This window comes from Drosophila rhopaloa, unplaced genomic scaffold (genome assembly GCF_018152115.1).
Source record: "Drosophila rhopaloa isolate 14029-0021.01 unplaced genomic scaffold, ASM1815211v1 contig_163, whole genome shotgun sequence".
NCBI lineage: Eukaryota > Metazoa > Arthropoda > Insecta > Diptera > Drosophilidae > Drosophila > Drosophila rhopaloa.
In genome coordinates, this window is record NW_025335043.1 from 11,147,086 (window position 1) to 11,164,108 (window position 17,023).

Sequence of the window (17,023 nt, forward strand, 5' to 3'; positions counted from 1 at the left end):
AATAAAAAAATATACATTTTATTTAATGTAATATCAATAAAAGCACCATTTTTTGTAGTTTCCTTTTCCAAAATGTAACTTTACGCTTAGCGTAGAATTTTTGAATAACGGAAAACACGATAAAATTCTAATTATTTCCGGAACGATGAGATTACTTACAAAATCGCGCTTGTTGACGAACCGCAAGCCTGGAACCAAATGATCAAAAGCTTATTCCCAGTTGAGATTCAAGTTGATTTTTATCAGCTGATGAAAGACCGAATGAATGTTGCCCGAAGTCAAATTCGTTGTTAAAATAAAAAAATTAAATAATTATAACATTTTGAATTTTTATTTTCTTACATTGGTTTGTCAGTCTTTTTTTAACTTGAATTTTTTAGTTAACCACTGACAAAAGCTAAGATGCGTACAATATTTTGGTCTTACTCAGCAGAAAATTTTCAATAAAAGATATTTTCTGTAATATTTGTGTTCGTTTTAGTTTTTAGCTCCTTTAAGGTTTACCCATACAAATATTACGTGAAGCTTGTACTCATTAATAATGGGTCCGTTTTCAATTTTTCTGTTGGTAATTATTGATTCGGTTGTAGTTTGAATTTCTCTCTGTCATCAAAAACTGTTTAATTTTTTTGTATTTACCCAATGGTATTTGTTTTGAAAACCTCCTCGCATGGTTAATCTAGTTATTATTATTTATTTTATATACAAAAAGGTTTGTTTTTAAGGTTTTGGTATTTATTTCGAATTATGGAACAATTGAAAAACCATACCTTTGAAATAAAAATAATATTTTGTAAGGCCTATTGGTTATTTTCCATTTTTGTCAGCCATTCGTCGCAATATGGGAATAAATAACACTTGGCAATATAGTTGAAGATAACCACGGCATATCTTGTGAGAGGTTGATTTATAAGTAACAACGTAAAAAGCAAAAAAACCCATATAGGCAAATCAGGCATAGTTATGATATATAGAGCAATGTCTATAATGAACAAGCATAACATGTCCCACAACTCCAACATGTTTGGTTCTTTTCTTCCTTTTTTATTTTCGTTTTCTTCTGCAAAATAAATTTTAATTAATTTTAATTACAAAATAATTAAATAGACCATGTATATTTACCCCAGAGATGTTTATATAGAAATAAACAATGAAAACGCAAAGCGGTGCACAACGATAAAATTACTTTAAAATTGACACTTGTTGACGGTTCGAAAGCCCAAACCATATGATCAAAAGCTTATCCACAGTTAGTTGAGACTATACTCCACATGAACGTATTCAGTGAATGCATTTGAATTCTTTACGCTTTTTATGAATAAATGAATGTGATTGCCAAGTCTTAAAGAATTGGGTAATCGGAAACTCAGAGGAGTTGTCTAGATTCATTCAATCGCTCACAGTTTTTCTGCAAGTAATTTAAATTTATTCCAACTGGTTTTCTGGATTTTCTGCTGAAACATAATTCTTTACAATTTTAAATCGTTTAATTGAATGTATTATGTGAGATGTATAAGTCCTAAATTCCAGTTTCAATTGCACGAATATTTCTTAAAGTAAAATCAGTGTTAAAATTATATATAAATATTATTGTACATTTTCATTTTCCTACGTTTATTTTTCAGTTTTTAATAATTTTACTGCTTTGAAGAGCTTTAATTGATCACTGACAAAAGCTAAAATACTTACAGTATTTTGTTTTTCCGGGCTTCAAACCTTCCAATTAAGTAAGCTTATTTGAAAAGTATCTTCCAAATTTGTTAATTATTTACATTAAGCTGCTTTAAAATAACCATTATAACTTTAACGTATTCATTTGTTTACTAAAACAATTTTTAAATCTTTTTAAAGCACATCAATCTATAAATAAAATATTGTTTAATCTTTTGAAATGTTTTTATTTCATTTTTTAAAGTTTTTCTTTACAATTTTAAATGAAGATGAAAGGTGGTGTGTATATTTAACAATGAAAGGAATGTGTTTTTCTTTAACATATATACAACGGATAATTTTAGGGGAACATTCAAAACTTTTGGGGGGGAAAGAAGCGCCAATTCATGGGGGTTTTGTGACGACAACAACAACAAGAACAACGAGTACTAAGCTAGTTAAACTCATTCGATGGCCTCGATTATTTCATATTCTTCATCCAAAGAATGATCATAATCGATATTGTATTTGTTCTTGATCTTGCTCTTGTAATCCTTGAGCTCTGCATCATTTTCGAATTTATTTGTATTATATCGCTGTTTGCCTCGTGAGCTGTTGTTGTTGTTTTTATTGCCGGGTTGATGGGTATTGTGAGTGCGATTCCTAGATCTAGTTTGGTTGCTTTCCCTATCTCTATGGTTAACTCTACTAGGCTTTGATTTTCTTTCGCTATTTTTACTAGAATTATGTTGCTTCTGTTGCTGATGCTGATTTTGCTGTTGCTGCTGCTGCTGTGATGATGAGTATGACGATTGAGGATTGGTACTTGGTGTGGTAAATCTCATGCTACCTCTAAAGCTATTTTTGGTCATTTTACTGTAGTCGCTGCTATCTACGATTCTATTGTTGCTATTGATTCCGCTGATGTTGCTGTTTAGTTGTTGATGTTGTTGCTGCTGCTGCAGCTGCTGCTGTTGCTGTTGCTTTTGAAATTGCCGCTGTCTTCCGCCGCGCTGTCTGGTTCCGTTTGCTGTCCCAATCTTATACTCATCATCGGCCTCATATCATACTTCATTCTGCTGCTGCTGGCGCTCTGGGATGCGATATAATTCGTCGTTGTTCTGGTAGAGTTGCTCCGAGCCCTCGCAGTTCACATTCGACCACCAGTCGCAGACCCTCACGGCTTGGTTGAAAACGGTTCCATTCGGGCAGAGGAAGGAGTACTGGTGGCCAGAGTGGAGGCACCAATGCCAGACCTAGTATGGAATAGTAAATTGATAAATTAAAGTCATATTTTTGAAAGATTTCGTTGCCCGTTAAGGCAGTTTGATTGAACACTTTTGTTTAAAACGAGCTTTTCTTGTTCTTAGAAGTTGTAGATACGATAGATATATTATATAAGTTCTTTAGTATATAGGTTAATATTTTAGTCCTCACCTGACAACGCGTCTCTGTATCGGCATAGTAACCCGGCTGGCGGCCCTGGCAATTGAAGGCCAGACCCTTGGGCACGGCATCGTAGGCAGGGTAATCCTCACCAGCAGTATATCCATCGATTTGCTAAAGAATAAATTAAAACAAATATTTTAAAAATTATTTTATGCATTCAAATACAGATAGAAATAAACAGTGACATATATTAGTAATAAATTATTAGCCCCTAAACTTATTCGTACTAAATATTATGTTTCGTGAAGTTGAAAAAGTTGTCTACCACCTTTGGATCCATATATTTCAAAATAACAATAAAAAAACTCGTTGTAGTTTTGTATTAAAGAAATTAAGCTTGTCATATCATTACCCCCATTTTTGATCATTCAAAAGGCAATATAATATGTTTAATAAAAATGCAGTTAAAAGTAATTCTCTGGCACATCCGATGTTGAATTAAATTATGACTTTGTAGATCTCCCGTGTGAATTATCTCAGCGCAGGCAGCTCAGCGACCTTCAATTGTGGGTGGCAGTGTGGGAGGTGGGGCAGGTGGCTCATGTGGCAGCCCAAAAACATTGCCCAAGCATAGCAACAAAATGAACTCTAAACAATAACAAATTACAATTTGAAACAATTGCCACACAAACAACAAATTTAAAATGCAAATGCAACAGCCCAAAAAACTGTCGAAAAAAAGAAACCAACAAAAGAACCAGCGAGTGTTGAAAATTGTGCACTTGCAACAGTTGCAAATAATTGGCGGGGGAGGGGGCGGGGGGGAGTATGTGTATGTGACAACCAACTGTCAATCTCATGCGTACGAAACCATGAAAAGCCGAAAAGAGCAAAATAAAACAATAAAACTCGACGGCTTCAACACGGATCACAACACACCGCCCACATATCGGAGTTGGAAAGATGTGATTCTTTTGTGTCGATCTCTCTGGGGAACAGGCCCATCCATTGGTTCCAGCCTCATTTGTTCATTTGTGCCCCCGTATGTTGCATCTTCGGCGGCTGTCTATCTTGATCTTGCCTCGATTTCTTATCCCCATTGTTGCCGCCGTTACGCTCAAATAAATCTCACTCCCTTTCGGCCCATCTCGGCTTTCAAGGGGTTAAAGTTGCCGCCGTTGGCGCTCGCCTATTTGGGTTAATGCTGAGTTTATGCTAATTGAAGATGTTGGGACAGGGCAAAGTGATTGGCAATGTGCAGCACTTTGATGGGGTGGGAAAAAGGCTTAAAAGTAGGGGTTTTATTCATGGGAAAACTTTGGGTGGTTATGGGGAATGTTAAAGAGTTTTCATCAAGGATTGATCCAGATTTTACTGGCTTGTTAAATAAACAAAAGTCAATAGAGGATTAATAAATAGATTATTACTTATTTCATTTCATTTAAAACCAACTTCAAAATATGCAAGAAAATATGATTTTTTTCCGCATGTTCTCCCTAATTTTTCTTAGTGCACTTAGGATACACCTTCCACTCCAGTCTCATTTCGATTGCATTGCAAATTCGAGCTGCATCGTTTCTCGTCCTAACTTTTCTCAATCACTTGCAATTTTCACGCTAATAACTTTCCAGGGGTTTTTAACATTTTCAACGGCAACAAAAGACTTGAACAACAAACTATATAGACCGCCCATTGCCTCAGTAACCCAAAAAGCGGACAAGATGCCACTCTCGACCCAATCCCAATCCCCGCACACCATCAATTACTTCCCCCCGCTCTCAACCTTTGGCCAGAGCATTTTCCTTTAAATACCAACTCGCTGCCAGCGGACGCGACTAAGCCAACTAACCGAGATGGGACGATGGGATGTTGGCATGGGAGTTACAACTGGAAAATGGTTAATTTTCCCTGCATTTTCCTTTTATTTCTGTTTGACGAGCGCGCGGCTGAGGGGCAACCAAGGCTAATTGATAATGTAACACAACGGAGATTGCCTCAAATGGTGAAAAGCGAATGTTGTTTACCCTTTTTTTTGGATACACTAAAAAAGATGTTTGTAGTTTCTGGCGCTATTTTTTATTTACTGTATGAACAACAAATTTATGCTTTATTAAACTTGAAAAATAAAAAATTTAAGTTTTAAATAATTTTTCAAATTCAAGAATACAAGTATTTGTTTTTATCATTCACACAAATTTAGAAGTATTTAATGGTAATCAATAGGTAAAATTGCAAAGTTGTTAATCCTTTAATTTTTTTGATTACATATTTAATTAAATACAAATGTTGATGCTTTGAAACAAACTTAGAAGATGATATCTTATAATTTTGGTTGATTTTCAGATCATAAAATTTTAGAAAATGATACATTTTTGAGAAATATATATTGCAGTAACTACCTACAAGTACACAACTCCCTTTAGTTAGTGTATTTAAATCAGAAGAAGAAAGACTCATGACGACACCTTTTTAGAAAGAGGCGTCCCCAACTTGAGGGAGCTTTGGTTTTTACTTTTTTCTGTGTGTTTCTGGCTTGGGACGTGAGAAGTTGTCTAACACTTTGGCAGACAGGTTGTCTGCTTCGTGTGTTGGCTACTCTTCTCCTCGGGGCCCCGAATCTTCTGCAGCTTCTTCTGGCTTTTCGGGCTCTTCTGCACTTGCAAAATTGCATGCAGCATGAAAAGAAGATGGCCAGAAGGGAGAAAGGGGGGCCGCAAGCGTTTTTTTGGGCTATTTTCTTGTGGCAACAATTGTAATTGTTTGCTGGTGTTACTAGTTGCTAGTGTTGCTGTTGTTGTTGTTGTTGTTGCTGTTGCTGCTGCTGCCGTGGCTGCAACTTTGCGTGGGAGTTTGTTGTTGCTGGCGTGCCAATGTTGTTGCTAGTTGAGATCCCTATCAAACAAGAGACAAATGGTGTGCGCAATCTTTTTACTCGGAATGAATGTAGGAAATTATCTCAGATGACACTTTTTTGTGTGTTGCCGCTGTTGCTGCTCATGTTGATACAGCAACGATACGGCCAAATGGGAAAAGACGCGGCCAATGGAGTTGTCAAATCAATGTTGGCCAAATTATTCAATAAGCCATTTCCCAAGCTCATAAAAACCCTTAGACAAAAGATATCTGTTGTAATTGCGGGCCATAAAAACGATCAAAAAGGGAAGGGGCTTTAGAGGTCTTTTTTTGGATTAGGATCGGGAAGAAGACGGCTCGACTTACCCCATTGACACAGTTCCCTGCCAGCATCGAAAACAGTCCGAACACGACTATCAAAATGCAGGCGCTCCACTGAAGATGTTGCTGCCGTCTATGTTGCTGCTGTTCATGTTGCTGCGGTGATTTGTTCGCTGTTGTTGTGGCTGCCATGATGTCTGTTGGTTTTTTTTTTTTGATTTTTTTGGTAGTACGTAATTTAAATGTGATTTTTTTCCTATCTAAAAAATACAAAACGAAAATCGAAAGAAAACAAGTCGAGTGGGTTGATGATATTAATTTTCTGTTTACAGCATTATGTTTCTTTTTTTGGTTTTTTAGAAAGGAAACATCTTCTTCTCTTTCTTGGGTTATGCGGTATATAATTAGATTTTATATCTAAATGTTTATTGTGCTGCCGCGAGGAGGCAACCGCGATTGCTAATGGGAAATCGAGTATTGCTGCCGTGAATGTTGCAGCTGCTGCCGCTTGCGTTCACTTTTTGTGCGGCGGATTGGATGCTTCTAATGGATCTTAATTGATAATAATTCGAGTTGTTTTACTCGGGGCTAACGATATTGCGTTGGATTCTTGTTAACCACATTGTTAAATGGTAATTTGGGTATTTAAGAACATGATTTTTTAGTAGTTTGTCTGAAAAATTTGATATTCTTTTTGCTTAAAATAGTGTATAGTCTAATAATTTTAAAGACATCAAAAAATTATTAAAAACTTAGCTATTGAGAAGTTATTATATTTAATTAAGACTTCTAATTTGCTTTTAATGTTTTTAGCTTGATAAATATATACGGCATATATTTATTAAACAAATATTTATAATATTGGTTTCGCTTTTTTTCAATTATAGATCGTATAATTTAGTAAAATCCTTTACAGTATTACTTGAGTCCTTTAATTTAATTTACAAATTACCAAATTACAAATTCTTTTGAGGGCTCTGATTTTTATAGAATTTCATACATTTAAAATGTATAAGCATTCTTATATTAGCTTTCAGAACTTTAAACGCGTTTCAATATTTTATTTTAATTATCCTTTAGAACCACTTGAAATATTACGGAAAAAACAAAAGGCTCCAAATGCTTGTGAAGAGTTTTTCCGCGCCTAAAGTTGGTTTCTTATTGGCCTAGTGTTCACTACTGCATCTTCGCCAGTTCGCTCTACCACTTTTTGCTCCTCTTGGGAACGTAATTTGATTGCGATTGCTTAACTCGCAGCACAATTTGAATGCCACGCACTTTGCCGCGCTAACGGAACACACGCCGCAACTTATTATAGATCCGATCGTATCGTATCGTATAATTTGGGATCTCGGACTCACTTCAAAATCGTTACGAGCGAAGGAACAAGCGCTGGGGCTCTGCACGTGTTGCCGCGTTTGAAGTTGATGCAAAAGTTGTAAAAAAATTCGCATCAATTTTTGTTTTATACTCAAGAGCAGAGCTCCGACGTCGTTGGGACTCTCTGCAGATGAGCGAGGCTGGCAGCGGCTAAATCCACCGCGTCATCGTTGGAATTACCAAAGAGCAACCTCATCGCCATAGAGACGAAGCTGGAAAAACTAAATCATCGTGTCTATTGATGCCTCGGTTCGGCTCGTCTCGGCTCTTTAAATCGTAGTTATTCTCTCATTCATGAGTGCGGGGGACTTTTTTTGATTTTCGGGCCCACACACCAAAAAACCGCGGTCGGCTTTTGTTTTGTTTTCGCGGTTTGTTGATGTTTGCTTGGCTGTGTCGCAAAGCTGCGAAAAATTAGTGCAAGTTTCAGCTTATTGATGATGCCACTGGCCAACTTAGCGGCAATTCCATTTAATTGTCGCGTTAAATGCGAAATTTTCGTTCATTAGCGCCGGATAAACGAAAGACTTAGGCAACGAACTTGATTTGCATTGATTGGAAAACGTTAACAATGCGGAAAGGGAAAGGCGTACAGAATGTAATTTTTACATCTTTAAGTGTTCCACTTAAAAAAAGTGTTAAAAAAGATTTATTGAATTAAAAGGCTTAAAATTTAATTAAGGAAATCTCCCGGAACTGGTTCACATTTCATTGCTTACATAATGTTGTATTTATATTTAAAAATCACACATTAAAAAAAATTAATTTACATTTTTTAGTGAAGGAAATTCAACATTGCAATTTCATTCATAACATAAATATAAATAAAATATAAATATTTTAAATTTTATTTTTAACAGAAAATCTCCAAAAGCAACAAAACTAATAACTAAATTGTTTCTGTATTATTTTAAATGGTAAACTAAAGTACTTAATACTTAATAAGTAATTCACCCCTTATTGGGCAAACAACATTACATTCTAATTTGTTTTAATTTGGCTATTGGTTATTTGTCCATTGACTTGTGATTGTTGGTAATGGTAAACCGAATGTTTTCTAGGTTGTGGGGGCATCTTCAGAACTTGTAATCCCATGCGGATGTTGTGCAAGCGATTCCATCTTATTTCCCCACCATTTGACAGCATTTAATTTCGATTTAAAAAAAAATTATCATAAATTAGACTAATTAAAATAAAATGCTGCAATAAATTTCCATCGCTGCCTTTGGCAAGAGACATTCATTTGCTCTAGAATTAATGCAGTCCCAGCCGTCGACCGAGCCGCTCACTTTCAAAAGATGTGCACGGTGGCAATCCGAATCCGGTTCATCGAGTGCGCTTCAATTGCTGAGACATCGACGGAACGGAGTCTCAAGACCTGGGACTGCTGCATTCTGGTTCACCTTCGAGAAAAGCAAAGCATTTGCAGTTGTCAGACAGCCAGACATTGCCAAACGTCTTTCGTGGCTTAGTTTTTGGTTTCGAGAGCGAGTCGTTTCGGCGGTTGGATTGTGTGAGAAATTCCCTTAATCAGCGCCAGTTGCACTGCACCAGACCACTGAAAATGGGCAGCAGTTTGCCGTATGGATTTCTTGAAAATAACTTATTATCATTAGGCGTTGGTCCCCCACTTTTTCTATTACTGAAAAGCAGGTTACGTTTCCCAATTGATTTGTGGTTAATGCACAATTAATAGATCGTTGTAGAGGTCTTTTCCTACCGCCCCCATTCATTTCCAATGATTTCACACGCCGAGCTTAAGGTAATTTACTCGATGCGACCTTGACTTTTACCCATTCGAAGGTTGAAGTCGGGCAGATCCATCATCATCATCATCATCAGCGGTGGCGGTAACGCTTCTTCTTCTGAAAATTGTTTAATACGTGACGAAAACAATGATCAAGTAATTATGTGGCTTATAAATGTCGGCTTCCCGTCTCCATGAACGATAATATATATGATATGACAGTAAACGCATTTTTTTCTCAGCTTTTCCGTTTCCATTCCTTTGTCAGTTTTAATGCGCCTAATGCTGTAATTTATTAAATTAGTTTAGAAATGTTTTTTAATTTGGTTGCAAAGAATTGGATTACCCTTAATGACATTACATCAGGGTCAGCGCAGATTGACCTCTAACTGATCGCTTTTTAACCACAAGTTGTTTATTGTTTGTGGTTTTAATTAATAGGGCATTATAGGAGTACTCTGAATTCTTGAAAGGTATCTTAGGCATATTTGATTTGCGTGGGTTCAGGTTACATATTTAAGAGTCACTGTTGATTTAAAGAGGTTATTATTCTGCCTAATGAACAGTGATTGGAAAATATTAAGACTGCCTTTTTACAGCTCGTTAATCTTGAATAATAACTTCAGATATTCGATTTTTAAGAAGATTTTTGAGTGCTTTAATCTGTGGAAAGAAAACATTTCTGGGAAGAAGGTAATCACTACAAACCACACCGATATTTTTAGGATGAAACTACGATTCTCTTAATAAAAATAATATTCTTACTGTGCTTCCTTCCTAATTTATCTAATTTAAATAAATAGCTGAAATTCATTTATCTGTGAAAGCCAAGTAGTTCAAGGTTTTTCCAGACTGCATCCTCTTGGCCAGTTCATTCATTACTTGTTTTATACCCAGCTTCATTTGTCAATTGCAGTTTTCTGGCGGTAACGAAACCTCCCCCATCTCCCAACACCCAATAAAAAAAAAAAAAAATACTGGCAAACAGACCGCAAACATTTGGTTAAACGCATTTAGTTCTCTTTGTTCTGGCTTGGAGTTCGCTGCCCCCTCCCAAAAAATAAAAACAGAATTCTCTGCCATTGCACAAAAACAATGCAGTTCGGTTTCGGGTTGTTCTCTTTTTTATGACTTCGGAACTAGTTGATTATTGTGCAAATAAAAATTCTAATGACGATTTCGGCAACAACAATGCAATTATGCAAAGCCAAAAGAGGAAGGTAATTAAAGGCAGAACAGCAAAAGCGGCAGAAGTCGTAGGAATGATAATTATCACTGTGCTGCAATCAACAATGAATATGCTAAACAGACCAAGTTCCAAGTCGGAGGAGAACATCCTATGGAGTCATGGCACATGGCACATGCCACATCCGCCAGAAGCCCAAAAAAAAAAAAAGAAAAAGAAAAACTCCGCCATGATCTATCATCATCACCAGGCCCAGTCTTTGTCTCGGATTTGCGCAACTCCACCCCTTCCTTCCTTGCCACTCTCCAAATACCCAAATACCATACATCATCTCGGCTAAAAGCTAAAAGGTTTCACTCCACCACAAATTGTGGCAAATTGTCGATGGGTTTTGTAATCAAACCGAAGCCGAAGCTTCTCCATTGAATTGTTTTGTTTAACGGAGTGCAGAATCTGCCGCATATGGGTCAAAAGCGAATTTGCCTTTGTTTTGCCAAATTGTTTTGTCACTTTCGGATTAGTTGAGTTCATTTGGCCACAGTTACTTAACGTCCACTGAAATTTGTCCACCCATTTTCGCTTACTTGCCAGTCATTCTTTCAAGTGACTTTTAGCTTGATTTGATTTTGAGAAATTTGGGTTTTTTATTTGCAGATATATGTGCCAATTTGCGCATGATCAACTAGCGTTTGCGGAATTGGGAAACCCTATTTAAAGTAGGTCATTTGGAAGCAGAAATAAAATTTGTATAAAATTATTACTTAGAAATAATATTAGTAATAAATATCTAAAAAAAAAATATTAAATGGCCATTTCATAAATGACTTACAAACATAAATTTAAATAACTATTTACAAAAGAACAAAGTGAACAAATCATGTAAATCATGTACAATTTCATAAAACTTTAAACATTTCTGACAATTTCGTGAGTTGCTCCATCAATTTCTGTGACTTTCAATACCATTATGATTTACAACTCCAATTAGTCATTACCAAAAAATGTGCCACGAGAATGCCATGAAAAACTGATTGAATTGCCATTTGATGTCCATACAAATTATTCAGCAGAAAAGTGACAAGAAATACTCAACATTCAACTCGCAAAGATACGAAAATAAGCAGAAATAGGAAAAGCAAATGCTGTTGGAGATGATTGAAATTAATGGCAGATCCATTCAAAAGTATAAAACAGACTGACTAGAAGGCCAAAAGCATCTGAACTCTGTCTGATCGGATTGCAAAGTTCACAATGGATGATGATGATGCTGATAGACAGCGCTTTAGGGGAAATTTCATACAGAAAATGGCATGAATAAAACGAGAGGAGATTACATTATCCAGATACCGGAGTACTTATGAAGGAGCACTGCCAAATGCCAGTGGATGCATAACGAGGTGCGAACAGGGTCAGCTCTGGTAGCCTTTAGCTAGTTGAACTCAATCGAACGGTTGGCCAGTTGGCCAACAGAATCTGGTCTGAAGCAGTCGGAAAAATTGTCAGCAAAGTGCTAAAGTTGTCTAGGAAGTTAGTAAGGTGAGGGGAAATAATGTTTAGATATATGCTAGCTATGTGTGGGTCTACCATAGATAAGAGATCGGTGGAATTTTTATCCGAATCAATGGAATTTTTAACGACAGCATTTCCATAACTCAGTGGCGTGGATTTTTGTTTTGTTAACATTTATTCTGAGACAACCTTTAAAAGAAAAACAACTTTATTTTCTTATTAAAAAATGTATTTGATTATTTTTATTATACATTTTATAATTTTAAACCCTTGTTTTCGATTACAAAAAATCAAAATATTTTTACTAAAACAACTATTTTTCCATCTAAAATATTTATATTTATTTACTTTTGTCTTATTAGAAACCATTTTTAAAATTTGTTTTGTTGATTGTGTTCTGAAAAGTATTAAAACAAGAAAGGAAAGCTAACTTCGGGCGGAGCCGAAGTTGAAATACCCTTGCAGAATATTCTGCAAATTATATTCTCCAAAATTATTCATATGATGCATTCTTAATACTCATAAAAAATCCCAACTTCCTAACTTTAAAAACACCAAAGTTATGGCATTTCCAATCGTTCAGTTATGTATATGGCAGCTATAGAATATAGTCGGCCGATCCTTATGAAATTTGATATGTCGGATTGATTGGGCAAAAATAAAACCCATAGAAAATACCAACTTCCTAACTTAACAAACACCAAAGTTATGGCATTTCCGATCAATCAGTTATATAGCAGCTATAGGATATAGTCGGCCGATCCTTATGAAATTTGGTACGTCGGATTGATTGGCCAAATATAATACCCATAGAGAGTCCCAACTTCCTAACTTAACAAACAGCAGAGGTATGGCATTTCCGATCAATCAGTTATATGGCAGCTATAGGATATAGTCGGCCGATCCCGGCCGTTCCGACTTATATACTGCGTGCAAAGGAAAGAAGGGTGTGTGTAAAGTTTCAATTCGATATCTTTAAAACTGAGAGACTAGTTCGCGTAGAAACAGACAGACGGACAGACAGACGGACAGACGGACATGCTTATATCAACTCAGGAGGTGATCCTGATCAAGAATATATATACTTTATATGGTCGGAGATGTCTCCTTCACTGCGTTGCACACTTTTGACCAAAATTATAATACCCTTTGCAAGGGTATAAAAAACATAAACAGCAAGTCATTTTTATGAACTCATCTTTTCCTTGAGCTCATAACGAAAGATATACATCTCAAGGCATTTTGTTTTTCGTGAAGTCAACAATTGTTGCATATTCAGCATACGTCATGTGGTCCGTTGCCTTTGCTAGCAATTCAAGTTTTTCGATGCTTTTAGTTTTTCCTTTATTTTTCTTCTTTTTTTTGTGTTATTTGTCGGCCACCATTTAAATTGATTTTCGCTTTTATGCCTCAAAATTGGAGTAAAATCGGAGGCAAGGTCAGTCGCTGCTCGCTGGCTACGCGGACCATCTGCACAAAGTCAATGATCGTGGAGCGAGGATGATGACGTTGACGTCTCTCTTTTAGAACAAACAAGTTGTAATTAGGTCGACTTTTGTGTACTCGAGTAATCATAAACAACGACGGCACGAGAAGGCAAAGGCCTTACAAAATGGCCAAGTCATAAAAAACCTTTATCAAACGCTTCGCTGATCCGACAACTTCAATGATGTTTTTCTGTTTTTACGTTGTCTGTGGGTTGTTGTTTCTCCCATTTGTTGTTCGTGTGAACTGAGGAAGGACGACCTTTGGCTAGACTCTGATTTGAAGATGACACCTTCGGCCGGAGTTATCTATTTCGTGATGTTATTGGGAATGACTCAGCCAGGTTTTTGTTTCTTTACGGTTCCGATGGAATTGATTTTAGGTTTTTATTGAAGACGAAGCCGCAATTTGCCTCTAAACGAGTTTGGCATTTGTTTACTTTAGCTAAATATTTTGTTGTTTTCGGCAGTGATCATAAATTGTTATTGTTCTATTGGCGTGGGATTATTTGGTATAAATATATTAGCCAATAAAATAGATGGATAGTGTGAGTTTAGAAATTCAAGCCAATAAGTATTAATCGATTGGCATTCGTGATGAAGTTAATATTTTTTGGTTTAGGTGTTATAATAAGTAGTTAGTAAGTAAGTTATATTGAAAAACATTTGAAGGAAACCCTCAGTCACGTGTTCCGAAGGCTTTTATAACAATTTTAATTTAATATTTTAGATTTTGTTCAATTTCATTTAATATCTTAAGAAGCTACATTTAAAACGAGAAATGGTTTCTCGTCCCATTTTGGAACGATATTTGGAATCTTTAATTTTATATACAGTACACAAATATTGATCTCGGTATTACTCTGTTTCGTATATATGTATATATTTGCACATACAATGTAAGTATTTAACAAAGATCTTACCAAAATTTATACCATACCAAAAACGTCCCACACAAGCAGTCGGAAAAAGAATTACATTTACATTACATTACATTTTTCAATCACAAAATTCAGTACATCCCTATAAAATCAAAGCGGAGAAGATTTCAAATATAGACTTTTTGCTAAGCTCATGATTTGCTTTTAATTTAATTTAGAATAAGAGTGTGACTGCATATGGTTCATTACAATATAACAAAGATCGGTCAAATAATATAATAAGAAACACAATTCTCGGCTACAAGAAATAGTTTTTCCTCTTTAAAATAAACCCGCCACTTAGCAAAAGTTAAATTTAAAAGTGCTAAATTTACGATTTTGGCTGATGACCGATAGCCATATCGGTTCGCATCCTTGCTTTTTCGTGTCGCGGCTAAGCGTTTTATATTTTAGTTCGCCGCAGGGTGGGTGTACTCGCTTTAACCATAATCATAGTTGTAGACCTTACAGCTTCAGTCAGTTACAACGTGAAAATTCGTCCTAATAGTTTCGTATCTGTCAGCTTTTGCCCGGTTGTTATTTTGGATAAGGAATACAAAATGAAAATTCTTATCCAGATTATAGCAATAAAAACCAAGTTTCGTTGTTTTAAATATATGTAAGCGCCATTTTTACCAGAGCGGGATCTGAGGAAAGCTACAAAGTCCTCAGACCCCAGTAGAGGGACTAAAATTTAAAGTATTAGTAAACGATAATATGTTAAATATATTTAAACTTAATTTTTCCATTGGATTCCGTGCCACTTTCACAACATTATCTCGTGGCATACCTCTAAAGACTTCTGGATCGATTCTCTAAAAACCTATATTCAACTTTTTTAATTTAAAGTTGATCAAATTTTTGACCATTTTTAGTTAATTCTAATTTTCAGATGTCCTGTAAAGAGTGACTCAAAATTGGACTTAGAAAATCCATAACTTTACCAAACTTAAGACGATTCCAAAGTGGCATACCGCTAAAGACTCGTGATTCCATTCTCTAAAAATCTGCATTAAGAACTTTCAATTTAACATTGGTCAAATTTTTGAGCCATTTTCATGTTAGTTATTTCTAATTTTCCGATGTCTTGTAAAATGTGACCGTTGGTCAAATTTTTGGCCCATTTTCATGTTAGTTATTTCTAATTTTCCGATGTCTTGTAAAGAGTGACCCAAAATTGGACTTCTGGAATACATAACTTTACCAAATTTAATCCGATTCCAAAGGGGCATACCTCTAAAGACTCGTGATTCGATTCTCTAAAAATCTGCATTCAAAATTTTCAATTTATCGTTGGTCAAATTTTTGACCCATTTTCATGTTAGTTATTTCTAATTTTCCGATGTCTTGTAAAAGTGTGACTCAAAATTTGACTTCCAGAGTCTATAACTTTACCAAATTTAATCCGATTCCAAAGTGGCATACCTCTAAAGACTCGTGATTCGATTCTCCAAAAATCTGCATTCAAAATTTTCAATTTGACGTTTGTCAAATTTTTGACCCATTTTCATGTTAGTTATTTCTAATTTTCCGATGTCTTGTGAAGAGTGACCCAAAATTGGACTTTTGGAATACATAACTTTACCTCTAAAGACTCGTGATTCGATTCTCTAAAAATTTGCATTCAAAATTTTCAATTTAACGTTTGTCAAATTTTTGACCCATTTTCATGTTATTTATTTCTAATTTTCCGATGTCTTGTAAAAGTGTGACTCAAAATTTGACTTCCAGAGTCTATAACTTTACCAAATTTAATCCGATTCCAAAGTGGCATACCTCTAAAGACTCGTGATTCGATTCTCCAAAAATCTGCATTCAAAATTTTCAATTTGACGTTGGTCAAATTTTTGACCCATTTTCATGTTAGTTATTTCTAATTTTCCGATGTCTTGTAAAGAGTGACCCAAAATTGGACTTTTGGAATACATAACTTTACCAAATTTAATCCGATTCCAAAGTGGCATACCTCTAAAGACTCGTGATTCGATTCTCTAAAAATCTGCATTCAAAATTTTCAATTTGACGTTTGTCAAATTTTTGACCCATTTTCATGTTAGTTATTTCTAATTTTCCGATGTCTTGTAAAGAGTGACCCAAAATTGGACTTTTGGAATACATAACTTTACCAAATTTAATCCGATTCCAAAGTGGCATACCTCTAAAGACTCGTGATTTGATTCTCTAAAAGTCTGCATTCAAACTTTTCAATTTAACGTTGATCAAATTTTTGGCCCATTTTCATGTTAGAATTGTAGGGAAGGACACATTCCCTACCTTAGTATTATTATCACAAGGCGGGTAGATCTAATTATGTGCGTATAAAATATTTTAGAATATTTCTTTAAGACAAAACTGTTGAAAATCTTGTTGTCTTATAGAGAACTGCATGCATCAAGGGATTGCAGCAGCACCGCCACCCCCATTGGATATTCACAATATTAAATAATAGGAGTTGGCCCAGACAGGCCCCCGAAAACCATTTGACATTGGCCACAGGCGGGCCCTAATTTTGCCCCCTTTCCGGACCCGAAACCAAACCGAACCCTGGTCGAAAGTCCAAGTCCTGGCCCAGACTCCTGCTAAG

At 35.7% G+C, this 17,023-nt stretch overlaps 2 protein-coding genes across 2 annotated transcripts; both read right to left on the minus strand.

The window, feature by feature from the left end:
* Nucleotides 1-775: 775 nt before the first annotated feature.
* LOC123037442 lies at nt 776-1,203 on the minus strand. Its single transcript, XM_044458112.1, has 2 exons — nt 1,123-1,203; nt 776-1,060 (listed from the first exon to the last, which is right to left on the minus strand). The coding sequence occupies exon 2, from the start codon at nt 1,020-1,022 to the stop codon at nt 801-803; it is 222 nt and encodes a 73-aa protein (XP_044314047.1). The 5' UTR covers nt 1,023-1,060; nt 1,123-1,203; the 3' UTR covers nt 776-800.
* A 733-nt stretch (nt 1,204-1,936) lies between these two features.
* Nucleotides 1,937-6,459, minus strand: LOC108039856 (probable serine/threonine-protein kinase dyrk1). The gene is given in 3 exon segments (XM_044457856.1): nt 1,937-2,906; nt 3,088-3,210; nt 6,259-6,459. Coding segments are annotated over 3 exon segments (1,062 nt in total). The 5' UTR covers nt 6,406-6,459; the 3' UTR covers nt 1,937-2,114.
* Nucleotides 6,460-17,023: the final 10,564 nt, after the last annotated feature.